Source organism: Oncorhynchus gorbuscha, linkage group LG19, assembly GCF_021184085.1.
Source record: "Oncorhynchus gorbuscha isolate QuinsamMale2020 ecotype Even-year linkage group LG19, OgorEven_v1.0, whole genome shotgun sequence".
Classification (NCBI taxonomy): Eukaryota; Metazoa; Chordata; class Actinopteri; order Salmoniformes; family Salmonidae; genus Oncorhynchus; species Oncorhynchus gorbuscha.
This window is the reverse complement of record NC_060191.1, coordinates 22,887,482-22,912,201: the sequence shown is the minus strand read 5'-3', so window position 1 is coordinate 22,912,201 and position 24,720 is coordinate 22,887,482. Positions and strand designations below refer to the sequence as shown.

The window sequence follows — 24,720 nt, the reverse complement described above, 5'->3', positions numbered from 1 at the left end:
CCTGATTCCTGCTTACAAGCTCAAATTAAAGCAGGAAGCACCAGTGACTCGGTCTATAAAAAAGTGGTCATATGAAGCAGATGTTAAACTACAGGACTGTTTTGTCATCACAGACTGGAACATGTTCCAGGATTCTTCCGATGGCATTGAGGAGTACACCACATCAGTTACTGGCTTCATCAATAAGTGCATTGAGGACGTCGTCCCCACAGTGACTGTACGTACATACCCAAACCAGAAGCCATGGATTATAGGCAACATTCACACTGAGCTAAAGACTAGAGCTGGTGCTTTCAAGGTGCTAGACCCTAACCCGGAAGCTTACAAGAAAACCTGCTATGCCCTGTGACGAACCATCAAACAGGCAACACGTCAATACAGAGCGAAGATTGAATCATACTACACCGGCTCCGATGCTTGTCTTATGTGGCAGGGCTTGCAAACTATTACAGACTACAAAGGGAAGCACAGCCGTGAGCTGCCCAGTGACGCGAGCCTGCTAGACAAGCTAAATCACTTCTATGCTCGCTTCGAGGCAAGTAACGGGAATGCATGAGAGCATCAGCTGTTCCGGATGACTGTGTGATTACGCTCTCCATAGCCGACGTGAGTAAGACCTTTAAACAGGTCAACATTCACACGGCTGCGGGGGACAGATGGATTACCAGGACTTGTGCTCCGGGTATATGATGAACAACTGGCAGGTGTCTTCACTGAAATTGTCAACGTCCCTGATTGAGTCTGTAATACCAACATGTTTCAACCAGACCACCATAGTCTCTGTGCCCAAGAGCACAAAGGCAAAATGCCTAAATGACTACAGACGAGTAGCACTCACATCCGTAGCCATGAAGTGCTTTGAAAGGTTGTTAATGGCTCACATCAACAACATTATCCTAGAAACCCTAGACCCACTCCAATTTGCATACCGCCCAAACAGATCCACAGATAATGCAATCTCTATTGCACTCCACACTGCCCTTTCCCACATGGACAAAAGGAACACCTATGTGAGAATGCTATTCATTGATTGTAAGTCAGCGTTCAACACCTTAGTACCCTCAAAGCTCACCACTAAGCTAAGGATCCTGGGACTTAACACCTCCCTCTGCAACTGGATCCTGGACTACCTGACGCGCCGCCCCCAGGTGATGAGGTTAGGTAGAAACACATCTGCCACGCTGATCCTCAACACTGGAACTCCCCATGGGTGCGTGCTCAGTCCCCTCCTGTACTCCCTGTTCACCCACGACTGCATGACCAGGCACGACTCCAACACCATCATTAAGTTTGCAGACGATACAACAGTGTGTTGATGTGCCTGATCAACGACGAGACAGCCTATAGGGAGGAGGTCAGAGACCTTGCCGGATGGTGACAGAATAGCAACATATCCCTCAACGTATCCAAGACTAAGGAGATGATTGTGGACTACAGGAAAAGGAGGACCGAGCATGTCCCCATTCACTTCGACGGGGCTTTATTGGAACAGGTTGAGAGCTTCAAATTCCTTGTTGTCCACATCAACAACAAACTAGAATGGTCCAAACACACCAAGACGTGAAGAGGGCACAACAAAGCCTATTCCCCCTCAGGAAACTGAAACATTTTGGCATGGGTCCTCAGATCCTCAAAAGGTTCTACAGCTGCAACATCGAGAGCATGCACTGGTTGCATTATTGCCTGGTACAGCAATTGCTTGGCCTCTGACCACAAGGCACTACAGAGGGTAGTGTGTAACGGCCCAGTACATCACTGGGGCTAAGCTGCCTGCCATCCAGGACCTCTCCACCAGGCAGTGTCAGAGGAAGGCCCTAAAAATTGTCAAAGAACCCAGCCACCCCAGTCATAGAGTGTTCTCTCTGATTCCGCATGGCAAGCGGTACCAGAGTAACAAGTCTAGGACAAAAAGGCTTCTCAACAGTTTTTACCCCCAAGCCATAAGACTCCTGAACAGGTAAGGAAATGGTTACCCGGACTATTTGCATTGTGTGCCTACCCCAACCCCTCCCACCAACCCCTCTTTTTACGCTGCTGCTACTCTCTGTTTATCATATATCATACTACCTCAATCAGCCTGACTAACCGGTGTCTGTATGTAGCCTCTCTACTTTTATAGCCTCGCCACTGTATATAGCCTGTCTTTTTACTGTTGTTTTATTTCTTTACTATCCTATTGTTCACCTAATACCTTTTTTGCACTTTTGGTTAGAGCCTGTAAGTAAGCATTTCACTGTAAGGTCTACACCTGTTGTATTCAGTGGTCAGGTGCAGAGCGTAGAGCCGCCACTCCACATTGTCTTGAATGATGAACCCCTGTACATGGGTGACATTATAGGGCAGGAAGCAGACAACAAAAACCCGTAGGGTCCCGATATCCATTCCAACGGCTCTCTTCCTTTTCTCTGCACGAAGGTTAGGGGTCCTATTGAGGATGAGGATGAAGTTCAGGTAGCAGAACACACAGGCCAGCAGTGGCACGATATATAGAACCACACACAGCTCCAAGCGCATGGGAAGCACCACCTTCAGCTGCTCCTGGGTGAAGTTGTCATAGCAGATATAGAGATCAGATGAGGTCTGGTTCTTCACGATGTAGATGAAGCAGAGGTGGACCGAGCTGAAGACCCACACCACCAGGCTGCTCACCACTCCGTACAAGAGCTTGCGGCGGAGCCTGCACGGGACAGGGAAGGCCACACACAGGTAGCAGTCAACACTGACCACCGTCAGCAGGTGGGAGATGGTGTAGATGAAGGAGAAGACGACAAAAGGGGTAATGTTGCAGAGAGGACTGGGGAGAGTCCAGACCATGCCAGAGGCTGCCTCGTGCATCTTGAGGGGCAGGAACAGCAGGAAGATAAGGTCGGACACGATCAGGTTGAGCAGGAGGATGTCTGTGGGAGTGGGCTTTTTGTGGATCTTGACGCTGAAGGCGTAGAGTGTCAGGATGTTGGCAGGTAGGCCAATCAGGAAGGTGATGATGTAGACGGACAGAACCACCTCACTCCTCACCACAATGGCTCTCAACTGAGGACAAGCAGAGAACGACAGCAACTATTATTTATATTTGATCATGTAGCACTCAGTGTAAGATGAAAAATGGTCAACTTTAAATTAAGATCACCATTATCTCAAATGATGATGTAATGGATGCAGCTTGCTGAGGAAAAGTTGAAATGAAAATGAAACCATCCATGAAATCATCTCAGATTCCATTTTTTATATTTCAAACCCAAGCTCCGCCATGTGGAAATAAAAGCATCATGGTAGAATGTAGATGTTTTAAAATTGTTGTTTGAGATGAATTGTGTCAGCTCCCATCAGTAGGCTATTTAACGACATAAATTGGCAGTGTGCTGTCAGGACCAAGTCTTAAATAAAAAATCATGAACTTTGAAGTATTTACTCACGCTATCAACGGTTCATCAAACAGAGGATATGGTGGAAAGTCCAAGGCTGTCCGCTACACAGGCTTCACGGAAAGGTGTTAGTGCAGAGCGATTGTCCATGATTTGGGATTAATGTCACTTCTCTCCTCAGCTCTGTTGGGGAGGACTGTCCACCTCTTTCTAACTGCATGCTCATAATTTTACCTGAAAAAATATTTTCTCTCCAGCTCATTTTAGCAGAACAAGTAAGTAGTCAATAAATGGGTGATTTGTATATAATGAGATAAGCAACGGTGTAATAAACCATCACTGGGACTAAATCATTGAAGTTTTGCATAACTGTCAACATAAAGGTGTGCCTTCGACTAAGGGGTTAATTAAGGTGCTACACTCTAAGAAAAAAGGGTTCCTAAAGGGTTCTTCAGCTGTCCCCATAGGAGAACCCTTTTTGGTTCCAGTTAGAATCCTTTTGGGATTCTACCTATGGGGACAGCCGAAGAACCATTTAAGGTTCTAGATAGCACCTTTTTTTTCTAAGAATGCACTGTTCTACCCAATCAATGCTTCTTTGTTTTGGGGCTTTGGGGGGGACCCTGATTGAATAATCAATATACACTGAGTATACAAAACATCATGATCACCTGCTCTTTCCATGACATAGACTGACCAGGTGAATCCAGGTGAAAGCTATGATCCGTTATTGATGTCACTTTTTAAATCCACTTAAATCAGTATAGATGAAGGGGAAGACAATTGAGACATGAGAGAGTGAATGGGCAAGATGTACGATGTAACTGCCTTTGAACGGGCTATGGTAATAGGTGCCAGACCAAGGGCTGTTATGGTGCCCCATATTACCTCACACCTGCGGTCACGAGTCATGAAGGCAGTCAAATCCCACGTAACCGTTTAGTCACAGTAAATAGACTTCTCCAAGCTCTGATGCTGCTGATGGGCATTAGTAGCCTACCAAACTTGCTAACTGCCTGGTACTCAGCACTCTATTGCCCTTCTAATCACTTTTACATCAACGCAACCGAAAATCTAATCAAACATTTCATGAGTCCATGAGCTTGTTGCGCAACATTTATATAGGTTATGCAATTGTGCAATTGATGGCCTCTATTATTTAAAAAAGGAGAGTCCGATCAGCTTTCAATAGGCTAGGCCTACTATATTTATTTATCAAATATCCTAATATTAAGCACATTGTTTCTCTTCACAACAGGAGTATAGCCTACCTGGCTGGCATGAAAATGAGCCACGAAAGAGTCCTCCATTCGCTATTTAAGTGCATAGATGTCATGTTGTTGTTTTTTACCCTGTCCCTGTTTCCAGACAGGTGTACGATAATGGTCCATTCTAATCAAAAGAAAAATCTAAATTCCACTCCTATTATTTAATATATGTACAGACATGATTAAATCAAGAATAGTCTGATAGGTGACAATATTATCACTTGTGAATGATGCCCGGCGTAAGGCAAAAGCAATGCATACCTTTTTTATGCGACTTTTTCAAATCATAGTCCCACACCTCATGTAGCCTAGCCCATAGGCCTACATGCTTTTTTACAAGGTTTGTATCCCAACTAAAGTGGCCAAATAACATCTTAAAATGAAGCACATTAATCTGTTTTACAAGGGATGTAGAGCCTAACTGACATGCATACGCAGCGCGTGAGTTTCACATTTGGGGAAGATCATTTTCACCATAAAAATGCACCTTAACAATGAAAGCGTTACATCAATCCATTACATGCATAATCACATTTGCCATCACTTTTGATAATGGTGTTTTCCTGCTAATTAGCGCTTATAGCCTACTGCCCTGGCCGCATTGCTGCGCTTATAATGTGTAACAGTTGTCGTCCTCCTCTTCTGAGGAGGTGTAGGAAATATCGGACCAATATGCAGCGTGGTAAGTGTTCCTCAAATGTATTTAATGAACACAGAAAACAAGAGCATAAAGAAAAACTGAAACAGTCCCGAATGATGAAAAACACTGAAATGGAAAATAACCACCCACAAACAAGAGTGGGAAAACAGGCTACCTAAGTATGGTTCTCAATCAGAGACAACGATTGACAGCTGCCTCTGATTGGGAACCATACCAGGCCAAACACATAGAAATATAAACACAAGAACAAAACATAGAATACCCACCCCAACTCACCAACCTAAAATAGAAAATACAAAAGGAACTAAGGTCAGGACGTGACATAATGTGACGAAATAGCCTAAGCTAAATGTTCTGATCTGTTGTGACAGCCTCAGTGCGTAAAAAGGTTTTTGTTGATGCTCGTGGTTATATTAATTTGGGATCTATCGCTTCCCACAACTGTTCTAAACTATGTTTGGGATATTTATTTCTAGCACAGAATAGAATAGATCAACTTTTGTACTATGGGGGATAGTAGATTGACAAAGGCTAGTGCCTTTACTGTTCATTAGGCCTACTCATCTTGTTGGCTGTAAAGTAAATTTTGAAAGTTATCCCAATATCTTCAATATGCGCCTCAAATTGGAAAAGGACAGGCGCAGTTGCATCCCCGATGTGTCTGGCTTCACTTGTAGCCTATGACCTGATTTTGTGACGAGAGCCATGTGAGTGAGAGGTGGTACGGAGCACTCAGCATGCAGGTAGAAGGGAATGAAATTATTATATTCAGCCCAAGTACTGGCCGCAAAAGGCATGGATTTTTTTAGGGGGCGTTACGGCCACCCAGAGACGATGCCACCAGGAAAATCGAGGCATTATCAAGTGCTTGTCAAATTGGAGTCGCATCTTGCATCCATAGAATGTATTAAACGTCAAAACATATAGCCCAACATTTGTGCCACAACAAAAGGTACATAAATAACTCTAAATGAATTATATAGGAGTACCTGTTTCTTTGTTAACTGCTCAACACAGAATAATGCCATAGAATTCTAAGCAAATCTTGTCTGCTAAATGAACTAGTGTAGCCCATAGTCATATTGCATAGCCAGATCAGGACCTAACATAAGGACAACTCAGAGTATGCTGTTCTGTTTATCTGAAATAGACTACATTTTCTTCATATCATGTTTCTTTAGACTTGTCTAAAATAAATAGTGGATTATATTATGGATTTATTTGACTTTTTAAAATGTAGATGTTCCAAAGGTCTGCATCAGTTGCTTGTAGGCTATGTGTGGAAGCCAGGAGATGCTAAATGTGTTTATATTAATGAATGGCTAATTACCGTGAGACCGGCAGTTATTTGCTTGACAATCGCCCGGCTGACAAAATTTTGTGACCACCACAGCCCTAGCCAGGCCAACAGGTTTGTGTCAAGAACTGCAACGCTGCTGGGTTTTTCATGCTCAACAGCTTCCTGTGAGTATCAAGAATGGTCCACCACCCAAAGGACATCTAGCCAACTTAACACAATAGTGGGAAGCACTGGAGTCAACATGGGCCAGCATCCCTCTGGAATACCTTGTAGAGTCCATGCCCAGACGAATTGAACTGTTCCGAGGGCAAAAGGGTGAATCATCTCAATATTAGGAAACTTTTCCTAATGTTTGGTATATTCAGTGTACAGACAGCTCTGTAGAAAAAGTTAAAATGTATGTATTTTATTTAAGTTATAATTATGTTCACTTTAACACATTTTTAAAAGCAATTTGACACACAAATTAAGTTGATACAAAAGTTACAATACAAAACATAGGTTACATTCATCACTTAAACACAAAAAAAACACAATCCACACAGCCCAGACAGGTGCACAAACACAACAACTTTAGACTTTAAACAGTAGGTGACACCACTCAATCGTCAGCTTATAACAATTGGATGACATTATTATTATGTACTCTGAAGCAAACGTTGTGTGCACTGGTAGTTCAATAATTTTGGTAAATATCATCCATGTCTGAACACATAGCCTATGGGGAAAAAATAAGAACGTTTTAGCCTATCTTTTTACATGCATAGGCCACCAAAATTGCTTCACAAATATACTTGGTCTGCGGGCTAAAGGGGTGTGAAAGTATGTGATTGAGGTTTAGTGGAAATCACTCTTGTCATAACAGTGTCTGAAATATGAAAGTGTGGGTGAAAAAGTATGTGGTATTTACATTTTTATCAAACGCTGCACCAGCCAAATTGTGCCTGCAGTGAGGTTACATAAAGTTTACCTTTGTGCTATCTTGTAATTTGATCTTCTCGTTGTTCTTTGCTGGGTTTTGACTAGGCTTCTTTGACACAAAGTCATTTTCGTAGACTGACGATCGGCTATCCGTCCGTGCTTTCTCCTTGGGTATGGCCATGGGCATGGCCTTAGGCTTGGTCCTCTCAGGCTTTTGCTGTGGTCTGTGAAGGAGAAGAGAATGTGGAACCTGATTATAGTTCAGTACCATTTTTACTATTTAAATGTTTTATTCTACAACCACCCTCTACAGAAGCAAATTAATTTCCATGCTATATCATTGTTAAACTTTTTCTTACTTTTGGGGATTGCTGTACCTTAGGGACTCTGACATGTCACCTTGCCTTATTGACAACAACAAAAAACATCTCAATGTCAATGAGCTTGAACATTATTATTTGTTGTATGTAAAATACAGATGCAAAAATGACAGTACCTTAGAGGGATATCCAACGTGTGGAGATGAGAGCTGGCCTTTGGCCTACAGATAATGTAGAAGGGAGACATCGTTCAAAATGACAGTACCTTAGAGGGATATCCAACGTGGGGAGATGAGAGCTGGCCTTTGGCCTACAGATAATGTAGAAGGGAGACATCGTTCAAAATGACAGTACCTTAGAGGGATATCCAACGTGGGGAGATTAGAGCTGGCCTCTGGCCTACAAATAATGTAGAAGGGAGACATCGTTCAAAATGACAGTACCTTAGAGGGATATCCAACGTGTGGAGATTAGAGCTGGCCTTTGGCCTACAGATAATGTAGAAGGGAGACATCGTTCAAAATGACAGTACCTTAGAGGGATATCCAACGTGTTGAGATTAGAGCTGGCCTTTGGCCTACGGATAATGTAGAAGGGAGACATCGTTCAAAATGACACACCTAAAATGGTTGAATATGTGACATCTTCTCATCATCAAGAACCATACAAACCTCTCTCTGCAACGTCTTCTGCATACAAACATTACACATCCCAGGAAGACACTTCCAACTGCCAGAGCAGTCAGCATCCATGGCAGAACTGTGTTCAAAGAAAGACAGAGAGAGAGACAGAGAGAGACGGAGAGAGAGAGAGAGAGAGACAGAGAAACAGAGAAACAGAGAGACAGAGAGAGAGAGACAGACAGAGAAACAGAGAAACAGAGAAACAGAGAGACAGAGAGACAGAGAGAGAGAGTTGGCGAGGGGGGACAAATGGGGAGGCAGAGGAGGAAGAAAGACTGTCACCGTGTGCAGATTCTAATGACATCAGAAGATTAAGAACAGACATTCTGTACTGAAAGCTTGCTTACACTGTCCAGCTGTGAATTTTGTGTCAAGGGGCAGCTGCTGGATGTCAGTGGCCAGTGAGTTACTGGCTACGCAGGAGACATTTGGTCGACTTTCCACAGGCCCAGTGAGTTCTGCTGACACAGTATTATCTCTGTATATGGTGATGGAAGTGAAGGAGGATGGGAGAGTGCTGCTTCCGTTGATCGTCCAGCGCAGAGTGGCATTAGGTCGGGCTTCTGCTCTACACACACAGGTCAGAATCCCACCCTTCAAGGAGCAAGTGGAGTCAGAGAGGATTGCTGCGGGGACTGGTGCGACAGAATGACACAAAGTGGTGATTTAATTTTTTTAAAATTGTAAGTGAGAAACAATGACAACAGAACTACGTTAGGGTGGAAAGGAGTCTGTTCTTATATTTTACACCCATAACCGGTTGCTAGAATTAGCATTTCAGTGTACAAATATAATGCTAGTTTCATTGGAAACTGTGCAACCAGACAATGGCCAGGTCGCAATTGTAAATGAGAACTTGTTCTCAACTTGCCTACCTGGTTAAATAAAGGTGAAACAAATTAAATTTTAAATTTTAAAAATAGACACATACAATGAGATACTTACAGTTGACGTCCAGAAACAGCCAGGCTGACTGACTTGATCCAATATTGTTTTGGACAATGCAGGAGAATGAAGAGTCTCGGCTAATGTTGGGATAGGACATTTTTCCCTGAGTTGAATTCGTTTGGATGCTTTGGCCTCCCTGTCGTCTGATCCACACATACCGGCCTGGCTGGGGGTTGCTGTCAGCAACACACTCCAGGTTGACACTATGACCTTCACTGACTGGCTGTTCATCCGCCATCATATTCACACCTACAGGGGCATCTGTTAATGAAGTAGACAGACATGTATTGGTACTATGTAGTTGTTTGTTCTGTAATATGGTATATGATGTGAACAGAATAATTACACAACTGAGTACAAACAAGAGAGACCAAAAACGTACACGAGATGTTAAGAACGACTGCTTGACTCTCAGTTTGGACTGTAGCAAATTGAGCAGTGCATTTCATCTCTTTTTTGTGCAGTTGGCACGTTCCTCTTCCTTGGATTGTCTCAGTGGACACCCACAGCCCTCCCTTTTCCTCCATGGACGTCACCGCTGTAGAATTTACAGGCAAGCGGCTCCAGTCAAGGGATGGAGGAGAGGACGGGCAGGAATGCCAGACACTACAGTTGGCCTGGAATAAGGCTCCATCCACCATTGCATTCTGCATGGATAACGCAGGAGCTTTTCTATCTGCAAGTTCAAATAAATTATTATTAGCGGGAACCAAAGGCAAACGAGGCATTACCAGTTCCTGTGACTAATGATTTAACACCCGGTCTGCAATTCTCATTCAGTTTTAACATAGTGCTTTAACTACCGACCACTGTCACTCCTAAATACAGATGTCAAATGAATGAAGTACTGTTCATCTAATCACAATCTGTTTGTTTTCCAGTTGTTCAACTACAACAAATATTCAATCTAATACACCTCTCCATGAGTGCGCTTACTTTCAATTGTAATTGTTACGATCTGATGATGGAACAGTTGTGTAGCGGACTCATCAGGGTTGATCCACACGTAGAGCTTGAGGTTATTGTCTCTCCACGTCACACTCTCAAACCTCAGTGTACAGTCCCCCTCTGCTGAATTGCCTGGCACTGATGTACGCCCTCTAAAGCTGCTCTCCACACTGGTCGGTTCCTTGCCATCATAAAGCTTAGGATAGTGAATGCTATGATACTGGTACCAGATGACCCTGTGGTGGGGGGCGGTGTGACAGGACACTTCTACACAGCTGCCATCTACTGCCTTCACAGTATTGGGCACCTTCACCATCCAACAGTGACCAAGTGAGACAAGTGTGCACCCTGAGGAAGACGACCTAACAAGTCAGTTCACATTGCATCAGTTCTCCTTTATTACTTTGCCAGCCGTATTAAGTGGAGATTGAATTAACGTCCCCAATTAGAGGAATCGAATAGGCTTGATCTGCAGAAGTGTTTTCTCAGTGCAACAGAAAGTGTTGCACTGCAGGACAAATATAACAGCTGCATTGAAACTGCATCTAAACTGAATTAGCTTGGCAGAGCCAGTAAGCACATCTCACACATTATGTGACCACAGGTTAAAAATACTGCATGTGGTTCTGTCGTCGTCTTTCTTCATACATGTAGCACTTTCAGCAAAATCCATTGCTAACAATAATCAGAGTCAATAATTGGGTTCCATTATAAAAGCTTCAAGCTTGTACAAAGCAAAAATAATGAGCATTTACTGTACGTACTGTATTTATCTACATACTGTCCACATACAGTATTTAACAAAGAGTGACGTGTAACGGCTTATAGCTAGAAAGTTACATTCAGATCATTTTGACGCAAACATAAAGTTTTACCACGTAAGCAAATGTCATATAACAAGATGTGTATAACATACCTGTGATGAAGCTGAGGATGTCCATTAGAGTCTGTGGTGTCTTTAGTCTATTAGGGTCCTGACACCATGTGATGCTTAGGATACTGACAAAAAAATGAATCACCCAATCAATTCATTAAAGATAAACTCCACCCAAAAAACAATATTTAGTCCATTGTTGACATACCCCCAAAATGTTTTGCTTGTCAGCAATATTTTGAAAGTGACATATCTAGAAGACTTGTTTGCTGACAGGCAAAACATTTTGGACTATATCAACAATGGACTAATGAAGCAAATACCAACAGATCGTTTTTGTGTGGAACCTTTATTTATTTGTATTTTTTTGTGTAATATTTTTTAGGGGGTAGATCACCTTTAATATTGCAGATAGATTGTAGCTTCCATCAATGTAATTGTCTGCATCATTTCCAATCCCCATATATGTGTTTTTTAAATATGCATGTATATGCAGTACCAGTCAAATGTTTGGACACACCTACTCATTCCAGAGTTTAACTTTATTTGAAATCTGTTCTACATTGCAGAATAATAGTGAAGACATCAAAACTATGACAAAACACATGTGGAATCATGTAGTAACCAAAAAAGTGGTAAATAAATCAAAATATATTTTATATTTTATATTCTTCAAAGTAGCTCCCTTTGCCTTGATGACAGCTTTGCACACTCTTGTAGGTTAGTCCGAACTTTTGACTGATACTGTACATACATTCATTTTCCTTAACAATCTACACACAATACCCCATAATGACAAAGCAAAAACTGGTTTTCATTTTTTTGTTAAAAATAGAAAACAGAAATAAATGTAAATAAGTATTCAGACCCTTTACTCAGTACTTTGTTGAAGCACCTTTGGCAGCGGTTACAGCCTTGAGTATTCTAGGGTATGATGCTACAAGCTTGGCACACCTGTATTTGGGGAGTTTCTCCCATTTCCTCTCTGCAGATCTTCTCAAGCCCTGCCAGGTTGGATGGGGAGCGTCATTGCACAGCTATTTTCAGGTCTCGCCAGAGAAGCTCGATCTGGTTCAAGTCCGGGCTCTGGCTGTGACACTCAAGGATATTCAGAGACTTGTCCCAAAGCCACTCCTGTGTTGTCTTGGCTGTTTGCTTAGGGTCATTGTCCTATTGGAAGGTGAACCTTCACCCCAGTCTGGTCCTGAGTGCTCTGGAGCAGGTTTTCATCAAGGATCTCTCTGTACTTTGCTCCGTTTATCTTTGCCACGACCCTGACTAGTCTCCCTGCCATGTGGAAAAGGTCAAGGGGTCTGAATAGTTTCCTAAGGCAAGCTGTATGGAGTTAACACCTTACAGCTGGCAACCGGAGTCAGTGTGCATGAGCCACAGTAGTCACTAGAGCGCGATGGGACAAGGACATCCTGGCCGGCCAAATCCTCCCCCTAACCAGGACGACGCTGGGCCAATTGTGCACTGCCTAATGGGTCTCCCCATCGTGGGGGAATCAACCTTCTTGTTGAGTGTCTGATAATCTACCATTTACAGTGGCAAGAAAAACTATGTGAACCCTATGGAAATACCTGGATTTCTGCATAAATTGGTCATAAAATTTGATCTGATCTTCATCTAAGTCACAACAATAGACAAACACAGTCTGCTTAAACTAATAACACACAAACAATTATAGGTTTTCTTGTCTTTACTGGACACACTGTGTAAACATTCACAGTGCAGAAGGAAAAGGTATGTGAACCCTTGGATTTAATAACTGCTTGACCCTCCTTTGTCAGCAATAACCTCAACCAAAAGTTTTCTGTAGTTGGGGAGCAGACCTGCACAACGGTCAGGAGGAATTTTGGACCATTCCTCTTTACAAAACTATTTCAGTTCAGCAATATTCTTGGGATGTCTGGTGTGAACTGCTCTCTTGAGGTCATGCCACAGCATCTCAATTGGGTTGAGGTCAGGACTCTAACTGGGCCACTCCAGAAGGCGTATTTTCTTCTGTTGAAGCCATTCTGTTGTTTATTTACTTCTGGGTTTTGGGTCATTGTCCTGTTGCATCACCCATCTTCTGTTGAGCTTCAATTGGCAGACAGATAGCCTTACATTCTCCTGCAAAATGTCTTGATAAACTTGGGAATTTGTTTTTTCCGTCGATGATAGCAAGCTATCCAGGTAGAAGGCCAGCATGCCGGAGTCGCCTCTTCACTGTTGACATTGAGACTGGTGTATTGCGGGTACTATTTAATGAAGCTACCAATTGAGGACTTGTGAGGCATCTATTTCTCAAACTAGACACTACAATGTACTTGTCCTCTTGCTCAGTTGTGCACCGGGGCCTCCCACTCCTCCTTCTATTCTGGTTAGCGCCAGTTTGCGCTGTTCTGTGAACAGTACACAGCATTGTTCGAGATCTTCAGTTTCTTGGCAATTTCTCGCATGGAATAGCCTTCATTTCTCAGAACAAGAATAGACTGACAAGTTTCAGAAGAAAGTTCTTTGTTTGTGGCCATTTTGAGCCTGCAATTAAACCCACAAATGCTGATGCTCAAGATACTCAAGTAGTCTAAAGAAGGTCCGTTTTATTGCTTCTTTAATCAGAACAACAGTTTTCAGCTGTGCAAACATAATTGCAAAATGGTTTTTTAATGATCAGTTAGACTTTTAAAATGACAAACTTGGATTAGCTAACACAACGTGCCATTGGAACACAGGAGTGATGGTTGCTGATAATGGGCCTCTGTACACTTATGTAGATATTCCATTAAAAATCAGCCATTTCCAGCTACAATAGTCATTTACAACATTAACAATGTCCAAACTGTATTTCGGATCAATTTGATGTTGCTTAAATGGACAAAAAATGTGCTTTTCTTTCAAAAACGAGGACATTTCTAGGTGACCCCAAATCTTTGAATGGTCGTGTATCTATACAGTATTTCCGTGGACCCCCTGCAGTACCTCCGCTGTGCAGCTTTTATTTTTTTGTAATTGAACCTTTATTTAACTAGGCAAGTCAGTTAAGAACAAATTCTTATTTACAATGACGGCCTACCAAAAGGCAAAAGGCCTCCTGCGGGGACAGGGGGCCTAGGATTTAAAAAATATATTAAATACAATATAAATACAGGACAAAACACAAGAGAGACAACACAACACTAGATAAAGAGAGACCTAAGACAACAACATAGCAAGGCAGCAACACATGACAACACATCATGGTAGCAACATAACATGGTACAAACATTATTGGGCACAGTCAAAAGCACAAAGGTCATGAAGGTAGAGACAACAATAGATCACACAAAGCAAAATCTGATGGCCGAATGGTAAAGAACGTCTCGCCGCTCGAAAGCTAAATCTGATTTTTTTTAAACGACTCACAACGCAGACAGTGAAGAAACACTATGCACACACACCAGACTCTACCCACACACTCACACATTCTTACACTGACACTCCAACACATACACACACACACACAATCACTCACACACAACATGTACGTACACACAGGCACACATTCGCCACACACCACAGGATTTTGGTGCCACCTTAATTGGGGAGGACGGGCTCATGGTCATGGCTGGAGCGGAATCAGTGGAATGGTATCAAATACAACAAACACATGGTTTCTATGTGTTCGATGCCAATCCATTCGCTCCGTTCCAGACATTATTATGAGCCGTCCTCCCCTCAGCAGCCTCCACTGCCACACACACACTTAAACACTCATCACATACGGTGCTGCTACTGTTTATATTCTATCCAGTTGCCTAGTCACTTTACCCCTACCTATATGTACATATACAGTGCCTTGCGAAAGTATTCGGCCCCCTTGAACTTTGCGACCGTTTGCCACATTTCAGGCTTCAAACATAAAGATATAAAACTGTATTTTTTTGTGAAGAATTAACAACAAGTGGGACACAATCATGAAGTGGAACGACATTTATTGGATATTTCAAACTTTTTTAACAAATCAAAAACTGAAAAATTGGGCGTGCAAAATTATTCAGCCCCCTTAAGTTAATACTTTGTAGCGCCACCTTTTGCTGCGATTACAGCTGTAAGTCGCTTGGGGTATGTCTCTATCAGTTTTTCACATCGAGAGACACATCAAATTTTTTCCCATTCCTCCTTGTAAAACAGTTCGCGCTCAGTGAGGTTGGATGGAGAGCATTTGTGAACAGCAGTTCAGTTCTTTCCACAGATTCTCAATTGGATTCAGGTCTGGACTTTGACTTGGCCATTCTAACACCTGGATATGTTTATTTTTGAATCATTCCATTGTAGATTTTGCTTTATGTTTTGGATCATTGTCTTGTTGGAAGACAAATCTCCGTCCCAGTCTCAGGTCTTTTGCAGACTCCATCAGGTTTTCTTCCAGAATGGTCCTGTATTTGGCTCCATCCATCTTCCCATCAATTTTAACCATCTTCCCTGTCCCTGCTGAAGAAAAGCAGGCCCAAACCATGATGCTGCCACCACCATGTTTGACAGTGGGATGGTGTGTTCAGGGTGATGAGCTGTGTTGCTTTTACGCCAAACATAACGTTTTGCATTGTTGCCAAAAAGTTCAATTTTGGTTTCATCTGACCAGAGCACCTTCTTCCACATGTTTGGTGTGTCTCCCAGGTGGCTTGCGGCAAACTTTAAACAACACTTTTTATGGATATCTTTAAGAAATGGCTTTCTTCTTGCCACTCTTCCATAAAGGCCAGATTTGTGCAATATACGACTGATTGTTGTCCTATGGACAGAGTGTCCCACCTCGCTGTAGATCTCTGCAGTTCATCCAGAGTGATCATGGTGCCTCTTGGCTGCATCTCTGATCAGTCTTCTCCTTGTATGAGCTGAAGGTTTAGAGGGACGGCCAGGTCTTGGTAGATTTGCAGTGGTCTGATACTCCTTCCATTTCAATATTATTGCATGCACAGTGCTCCTTGGGATGTTTAAAGCTTGGGAAATCTTTTTGTATCCAAATCCGGCTTTAAACTTCTTCACAACAGTATCTCGGACCTGCCTGGTGTGTTCCTTGTTCTTCATGATGCTCTCTGCGCTTTTAACGCACCTCTGAGACTATCACAGTGCAGGTGCATTTATACGGAGACTTGATTACACACAGGTGGATTGTATTTATCATCATTAGTCATTTAGGTCAACATTGGATCATTCAGAGATCCTCACTGAACTTCTGGAGAGAGTTTGCTGCACTGAAAGTAAAGGGGCTGAATAATTTTGCATGGCCAATTTTTTAAAAAATTTTTTAAAAAGTTTGAAATATCCAATAAATGTTGTTCCACTTCATGATTGTGTCCCACTTGTTGTTGATTCTTCACAAAAAAATACAGTTTTATATCTTTATGTTTGAAGCCTGAAATGTGGCAAAAGGTCGCAAAGTTCAAGGGGGCCGAACACTTTCGCAAGGCACTGTATATCTCCATTACTTCCTACCCCTGCATATCGACTCTGTACTAGTACCCCGTGTATATAGCCAAGCTATCATTACTCATTGTGTATTTATTCCTTGTGTTACAATTATTATTATTATTATTGTATTATAAATTGTTGGGAAGGGCCTGTAAGTAACTATTTCAATGTTAGTCTACACCTGTAGTTTACATATGTATTTTATTTGACACACACAAACATGCATGCACGCATGCACACAAACACTCTAACACACACACGTTCTAATATTGTAATATTGTATTATTTTACATTTTATATAGTATATTTGTAATAATAGAGTATTAATGTCATGTCTTGTATGATGTATTGTTTTATTTATGATGTAGGCTGTGGTTTTGTTGAGACGTAATTATTTATTTCCTGTTTGTACCACAGGAAGAGAAGCTGCTGCCTTATGAGGATCCTAAGAAATACATAATAGTAGGTCCTGTGGGGCTCAGTTGGTAGAGCATGGCACTTGCAATGCCAGGGTTTTGGGTTCGATTCCCATGGGGGACAAGGTTGAAAATGTATTCAAGTCGCTCTGGTTAAGAGTGTCTGTTAAAATGTATGTACTTTAAGTCACCAATGACTATATTTGACCAGACAAATACATTACTTCCTGATATACTACAGGATGTGAAACTGCCATGGCCAGAGACCTTTCCTTATTTCTTGTCACTACTTCTGCCAATATAATTTTGGTTTGATAAAAGAGGATGTGGATGGACAGTTTCTTAGACATCACCCCGATGAATTAAAATGAGATAACAAATTGAAAACAATATCAAGATGTATATTATATCTATAGTATATTATGTGATAGGTCCTATGGGAAGAGGTTTCTGGAAATAAATCCCAGTCTACCTGGAGGCTGCAAAATAACATTATGAACCATAATTAGACAGCAGATCCATGTATGATGACCTATGTGAACCAATGAAAACACTGTTTCTAACATTAATAAATGGCAAAAAAAAAGACACTCAAAAAAGATATTATAAGGAATAGGATTTTGATGTCTCTGTCCTTTATCTAGGAGATATAAGATAACTCAGGAAATATGTTGGTATCTTTGGACACATATACCCTAAATATAACCTAAAATAGTTTTACCTGGAACCCTTTCTTTTCTAAGAGTGTACAGACATACCATCATATTTACATTTCCCAAAATGGTTTGTTCAACCTATCACTCTCATTGAAATGTTGTCACACATCCCCATAAAACCAGAGATGAACATCATGCCTTACCTTCAGAGGAGGTGGTGAGCGTGTCTGTCTGAGTTGGCCCTCTGTTCTCTGTCACAAAGTGAAAACCACTACTGCACATCATCCTCCCCTTGTTCTTTTCAAACAGGAAACTCACTGAATCTCTCAGAGCCTACTTTCCAATTGGCTAACAGTTTGTTCTAATGTTAGCTTTCAAACGCACCTTTGTATTTTTTTTTTTTTTTTTGTGAAATACTATTGGTGCATTCAGTGATAGTATAGTGAGTTTAAGAGTTTTAAATACCTTGAAAACATTAACATCATAATGCTGTGAACAATTACATAGGCTACAATAAAGAACAATAAGGTGGACATTTAATATGTTTATTTGTTTTGTGGTGAAAAAAAACTGTGTTATACTTTCATTAAGAGCAATATATCTTTGTGAAAGTACAATAGGCCTACAGTAAATTCATGAAAAACTTGAGAAACTGCAGGTTATCCACCTCCAGTACCTTTCTCATTCTCTCTTCCTACATTTCCCAGCACACACCTCTCTTCCTGCAGGTAGGAACCGCTAGACGCCTCCTTTCCCCCGTCCACGGACCGCTCGCTCTCCTTCTTCATCCACTTCTTCTTCTCCCAAATCACACTGAAATACAACACACCATCCCCATCCTTTGCAGTGACTTCTCCTGGAACTGTAGCAGTGTCAGCGATGGGACTGGGCAGGCTGGTTCGGTCTGTCTCAGAGATGGCTTTGGCGGAAGGTAGGGGTTTGGGACCCGGATTGGAGGCCTCTAGGTCTTTTTTGCGTCCCTGTCTCCTGGCCTGACATGGAATCATGCTGTTGGCGTATGTCTTCTTCTGGCACAGGAGGATCCTGCAATAACATACATTTATAGTCATTTAACAGACTTCTTTCATTATCAAAATATTTCTAGGATAAATCTGATGATGCTTACCTGTGTCCTCTCACTACTGGTCGGAACTAGGTTCATCACCACATCACAGTCGTAATATTTGTATTGACCTCTGAGTACTGTAAAACAAGGATCCCAAACCCTGTGAAATCTTCGACAACAAACGGGTCAAATCAAATAACTATAAATAAGTGTACACTTCAGAATCAGGAACTAAGTTAATGTAGAGCACGAAAAGTGTAAAGACACAAATATGTGTAGTATTTCCGGAACATTTTACCTTAGGAGAAACAGTAAAGCACATGCTGTCATTAATGTCGAAACAAATATTGCAGTGATGAAGATTGCCAAGGAAACTTGACTTTTTATTTTATTTTATTTTTTTAACCTTTATTTAACCAGGCAAGTCAGTTAAGAACAAATTCTTATTTTCAATGACGGCCTGGGAACAGTGGGTTAACTGCCTGTTCAGGGGCAGAACAACAGATTTGTACCTTGTCAGCTCGGGGGTTTGAACTCGCAACCTTCCGGTTACTAGTCCAACGCTCTAACCACTAGGCTACGCTAGTGGTTAGGGGGTGAACAGAAAAAGATTTAATCGATAGACTTGCAAAAGTTATTATCAAGGTTATCAAGATCATCATTGTAGTCAATTATGGTGTCCAAACCTCTTGTGAATGAGATCCTACAGAGCTGGTTCTGAGGCAGACCAGAGTGGGCGTGTCTTCCTCCTGTGATTGATGGGTGGTGAGGGAGCTTCTCAGGCCTGTGCTGTCCATTGGTGTTAGTAAACTGATTGACAGGCGTTCCAGACAATTGCCCCTCCACTCTGGGAGAGGGGTTCCCATGACTCTCATAGGTAAAGTTGATCTGATCTGCAGTTCTGATGCAGCTAGAGGAGGGCAGGATCTGTGGAGGAACTATAGACAACAGAGGAGGAAGACAGTTAAGTCAAAGATATTTGTAACTAACCCGAGATAGTTCATCTGTGTTGTTTTCAATGGGAGAAAATTAAGCATAGTGGGTAGAACGAGCAAGGAAGTGGGTAGAGCCAAGCAAGAGCTAGCAAGATCCTATTGGTGGGTTCTAGCATGTATTTACATATTTCCGTTAGGGAACACCTTCACTGTGAAGTGTGCGTGTGCAATAACTCAATTTGCCATTGCAGTCCATTGTTACTCTAACTTCCGCGACGCATATAAGGCCCTGCCCCGCCCCCCTTTCGGAAAAGCTGACCACGACTCCATTTTGTTGATCCCTGCCTACAGGCAGAAACTTAAACAAGAGTCTCCCACGCTGAGGTCTGTCCAACGCTGGTCCGACCAAGCGGACTCCACACTCCAAGACTGCTTCCAGCACGTGGACTGGGACATGTTTCGTATTGCGTCAGATAAAAATATTGACGAATACGCTGATTCAGTGTGTGAGTTCATTAGAACGTGCGTTGAAGATGTCGTTTCCATAGCAACGATAAAAGCATTCCCTAACCAGAAACCGTGGATTGATGGCAGCATTCGCGTGAAACTGAAAGCGTGAACCACTGCTTTTAATCAGGGCAAGGTGTCTGGCAACATGACCGAATACAAACAGTGCAGCTATTCCCTCCGCAAGGCTATTAAACAAGCTAAGCGTCAGTACAGAGACAAAGTAGAATCTCAATTCAACGGCTCAGACACAAGAGGCATGTGGCAGGGTCTACAGTCAATCACGGACTACAAGAAGAAACCCAGCCCAGTCACGGACCAGGATGTCTTGCTCCCAGGCAGACTAAATAACTTTTTTGCCCGCTTTGAGGACAATACAGTGCCACTGACACGGTCTTCAACGAAAACATGCGGTCTCTCCTTCACTGCAGCCGAGGTGAGTAAGACATTTAAACGTGTTAACCCTCGCAAGGCTGCAGGCCCAGACGGCATCCCCAGCCGCGCCCTCAGAGCATGCGCAGACCAGCTGGCCGGTGTGTTTACGGACATATTCAACAGTGGTAGGCTTGATTACCAACAACGACGAGACGGCCTACAGGGAGGAGGTGAGGGCCCTCGGAGTGTGGTGTCAGGAAAATAACCTCACACTCAACGTCAACAAAACTAAGGAGATGATTGTGGACTTCAGGAAACAGCAGAGGTAACACCCCCCTATCCACATCGATGGATCAGTAGTGGAGAGGGTAGCAAGTTTTAAGTTCCTCGGCATACACATCACAGACAAACTGAATTGGTCCACTCACACTGACAGCGTCGTGAAGAAGGCGCAGCAGTGCCTCTTCAACCTCAGGAGGCTGAAGAAATTTGGCTTGTCACCAAAAGCACTCACAAACTTCTACAGATGCACAATCGAGAGCATCCTGGCGGGCTGTATCACCGCCTGGTACGGCAACTGCTCCACCCTCAACCGTAAAGCTCTCCAGAGGGTAATGAGGTCTGCACAACGCATCACCGGGGGCAAACTACCTGCCCTCCAGGACACCTACACCACCCGATGTTACAGGAAGGCCATAAAGATCATCAAGGACATCAACCACCCGAGCCACTGCCTGTTCACCCTGTTATCATCCAGAAGGCGAGGTCAGTACAGGTGCATCAAAGCTGGGACCGAGAGACTGAAAAACAGCTTCTATCTCAAGGCCATCAGACTGTTAAATAGCCACCACTAACTTTGAGTGGCTGCTGCCAACACACTGTCATTGACACTGACCCAACTCCAGCCACTCTAATAATGGGAATTGATGGGAAAAGATGTAAATATATCACTAGCCACTTTAAACAATGCTACCTTATATAATGTTACTTACCCTACATTATTCATCTCATATGCATACGTATATACTGTACTCTACATCATCGACTGCATCCTTATGTAATACATGTATCACTAGCCACTTTAACTATGCCACTTTGTCTACATACTCATCTCATATGTATATACTGTACTCGATACCATCTACTGTATGCTGCTCTGTACCATCACTCATTCATATATCTTTATGTACATATTCTTTATCCCCTTACACTGTGTATAAGACAGTAGTTTTGGAATTGTTAGTTAGATTACTTGTTGGTTATCACTGCATTGTCGGAACTAGAAGCACAAGCATTTCGCTACACTCGCATTAACATCTGCTAACCATGTGTATGTGACAAATAAAATTTGATTTGATTTGATTTGAAACAACACAACTTTTAGAAACTTTGACAAAGGGTCACATTTACAGAACTTAGTGCACTCTGTTCATAACAGATTCTAGTTTTGGGAACCGAAAACTGCATTGAGATCAGGCTTGGTGTTAGCCAAATCAGGTGGAAGTGGAATTCGCTAAGCAAGCAGTGTGTCATCCTTTACAGTGGTGACTAGTGACTCAGATCTACAGCTGAGCTCAGCTCAACACTGGGTCACTGTTGAGTAAGTTTGAGGGGTGAATTTAGCACATCGATATGTGTGAAACTTACTCCTCAGCCTGAAGTGTCCCTTCTTGAAAGAGTAAATAGCTGGCTCAAGTGGACACCTGTTCGTCAAACATCTCATTCCAATATCATGGGCATTAATATGCAGTTGGTCCCCCCTTTGCTGCTATAACAGTCTCCACTCTTCTGCGAAGGCTTTCCACGAGATGTTGGAGCATTGTTGCGGGGACTTGCTTCCATTCAGCCGCAAGAGTATTAGTGAGGTTGGGCACTGATGTTGGGCGATTAGGCCTGGCTCGCAATTGGCATTCCAATTGATCCCAAAGGTGTTCGATGGGGTTGAGGTCAAGGCTATGTGTAGGACAGGCACGTTCTTCCAGACCAATCTCAACAAACCATTTCTGTATAAACCTTGCTTTGTGCACAGGGGCATTGTCATTATGAAACAGGAAAGGGCCTTCCCCAAACTGTTTCCACAAAGTTGGAAGCACAGAATTGTCTAGAATGTCATTGTATGCTGTAGCGTTAAGTTTTCCCGTCACTGGATCTAAGGGGCCTAGCCCGAACCATGAAAAACTGCCCCAGACCATTATTCCTCCTCCACCAAACTTTACAGTTGACACTATGCATTCGGGCAGGTATATACAGTATATCACAAAAGTGAGTATACCCCTAAGTGAAAATGTCCAAATTGGGCCCAATTAGCCATTTTCCCTCCCCGGTGTCATGTGACTCGTTAGTGTTACAAGGTCTCAGGTGTAAATGGGGAGCAGGTGTGTTTAATTTGGTGTCATCGCTCTCACACTCCCTCATACTGACTGGTCACTGGAAGTTCAACATGGCACCTCATGGCAAAGAACTCTCTGAGGATCTGAAAAAAATAATTGTTGCTCTACATAAAGATGGCCTGGGCTATCAGAAGATTGCCAAGACCCTGAAACTGAGCTGCAGCACGGTGGCCAAGACCATACAGCGGTTTAACTGGACAGGTTCCACTCAGAACAGGCCTCGCCATGGTCGACCAAAGAAGTTGAGTGCACATGCTCAGCGTCATATCCAGAGGTTGTCTTTGGGAAAATAGACATATGAGTGCTGCAGAGGTTGAAGGGGTGGGAGTCAGACTGTCAGTGCTCAGACCATACGCCGTACACATTGGTCAGCATGGCTGTCATCCCAGAAGGAAGCCTCTTCTAAAGATGATGCACAAGAAAGCCCGCAAACAGTTTGCTGAAGACAAGCAGACTAAGGACATGGATTACTGGAACCATGTCCTGCGGTCTGATGAGACCAAGAGAAACTTGCGTGTGTGGCGGCAACCAGGTGAGGAGTATAAAGACAAGTTTGTTTTGCCTACAGTCAAGCATGGTGGTGGGAGTGTCATGGTCTGGGGCTGCATGAGTGCTGCCGGCACTGGGAAGCTACAGTTCATTGAGGGAACCATGAATGCCAACATGTACTGTGACATACTGAAGCAGAACATGATCCCCTCCCTTCGGAGACTGGGCCGCAGGGCAGTATTCCAACATGATAACGACCCCAAACACACCAAGACAACCACTGCCTTGCTAAAGAAGCTGAGGTTTAAGGTGATGGACTGGCCAAGCATGTCTCCAGACCTAAACCCTATTGCGCATCTGTGGGGCATCCTCAAATGGAAGGTGCAAGGTCTCTAATATCCACCAGCTCTGTGATGTTGTCATCACAGAGCAGTGGCAACCTGTGAAGCTCTGGTGAACTCCATGCCCAAGAGGGTTAAGGCAGTGCTGGAAAAATATGGTGGCCACACAAAATATTGACACTTTGGGCCCAATTTGTACTCACTTTTGTTGCCAGCGGTTTAGACATTAATGTCTGTGTGTTGAGTTATTGAGGGGACAGCAAATTTACACTGTTAAACCAGCTGTATACTCACTACTTTACATTGTAGCAAAGTGTAATTTCTTCAGTGTTGTCACATGAAAAGATATACTCAAATATTTACAAAAATGTGAGGTGTGGTGTCACGGCTTTCTTCCTGGGAAGGAGAGGCAGACCAAAACGCAGCGTGGTTATAGTTCATGGTTCTTTAATAAGAGACACTAAACATGAACACAACTACAAAACAGGAAACGTGAAAACAGTCCCGTGTGGCACAAACACTGACACAGGAAACAATCACCCACAAAATACCCAAAGATGGGTATTGGTTCCCAATCAGAGACAACGATAAACACCTGCCTCTGATTGAGAACCACTCTAGGCAACCATAGACTTACCTAGAACTAACACAACCCCATTAATCTAATAAACCCCTAGACAAGACGAAACACAATAAATCACCCATGTCACACCCTGGCCTAACCAAAATAATAAAGAAAACAAAGATAACTAAGGCCAGGGCGTGACAGGTGGACTCACTTTTGTGATATGTATATATATATATATATAAAATGTTTTGCT

The 24,720-nt window shown here is 42.7% G+C and overlaps 2 protein-coding genes across 17 annotated transcripts; both read right to left on the bottom strand.

Annotated features, from left to right (window-relative positions):
- Window positions 1–2,235: 2,235 nt before the first annotated feature.
- On the bottom strand, window positions 2,236–4,274 carry LOC124004860 (free fatty acid receptor 2-like; the record flags this gene model as incomplete). Its single annotated transcript, XM_046313689.1, has 2 exons — window positions 4,251–4,274; window positions 2,236–3,030 (listed from the first exon to the last, which is right to left on the bottom strand). Coding segments are annotated over exons 1-2 (819 nt in total), but the record flags the coding sequence as incomplete, so codon positions are not given.
- A 2,698-nt stretch (window positions 4,275–6,972) lies between these two features.
- LOC124005690 (sialic acid-binding Ig-like lectin 14) lies at window positions 6,973–18,073 on the bottom strand. 16 transcript variants are annotated; one of them, XM_046315154.1, is made up of 15 exons: window positions 18,000–18,073; window positions 11,328–11,410; window positions 10,400–10,759; window positions 9,846–10,139; window positions 9,461–9,724; window positions 8,863–9,150; window positions 8,504–8,591; window positions 8,365–8,409; window positions 8,276–8,320; window positions 8,187–8,231; window positions 8,098–8,142; window positions 8,009–8,053; window positions 7,872–7,916; window positions 7,562–7,736; window positions 6,973–7,309 (listed from the first exon to the last, which is right to left on the bottom strand). In XM_046315154.1, exons 2-15 carry the CDS (start codon window positions 11,350–11,352, stop codon window positions 7,268–7,270), a joined length of 1,806 nt encoding a protein of 601 aa, XP_046171110.1. In that variant the 5' UTR covers window positions 11,353–11,410; window positions 18,000–18,073; the 3' UTR covers window positions 6,973–7,267. The 16 variants fall into 16 exon arrangements, with proteins under 16 accessions (XP_046171110.1, XP_046171112.1, XP_046171113.1 ...); XM_046315156.1 differs by lacking the exon at window positions 8,098–8,142; XM_046315157.1 differs by lacking the exon at window positions 8,187–8,231.
- Window positions 18,074–24,720: the final 6,647 nt, after the last annotated feature.

What these genes read in the sequence shown, in the direction of transcription:
- LOC124005690 (XM_046315154.1), bottom strand. Translation starts at nt 11,352, where the DNA reads ATGGACATCCTCAGCTTCATCACAG. An exon ending in ACGTTGGATATCCCTCTAAG is followed by an intron (nt 8,232 to 8,275) that starts GTACTGTCATTT and finishes CATTATTTGTAG; the next exon opens with GCCAGAGGCCAGCTCTAATC. An exon ending in ACGTTGGATATCCCTCTAAG is followed by an intron (nt 8,143 to 8,186) that starts GTACTGTCATTT and finishes CATTATCTGTAG; the next exon opens with GCCAAAGGCCAGCTCTCATC.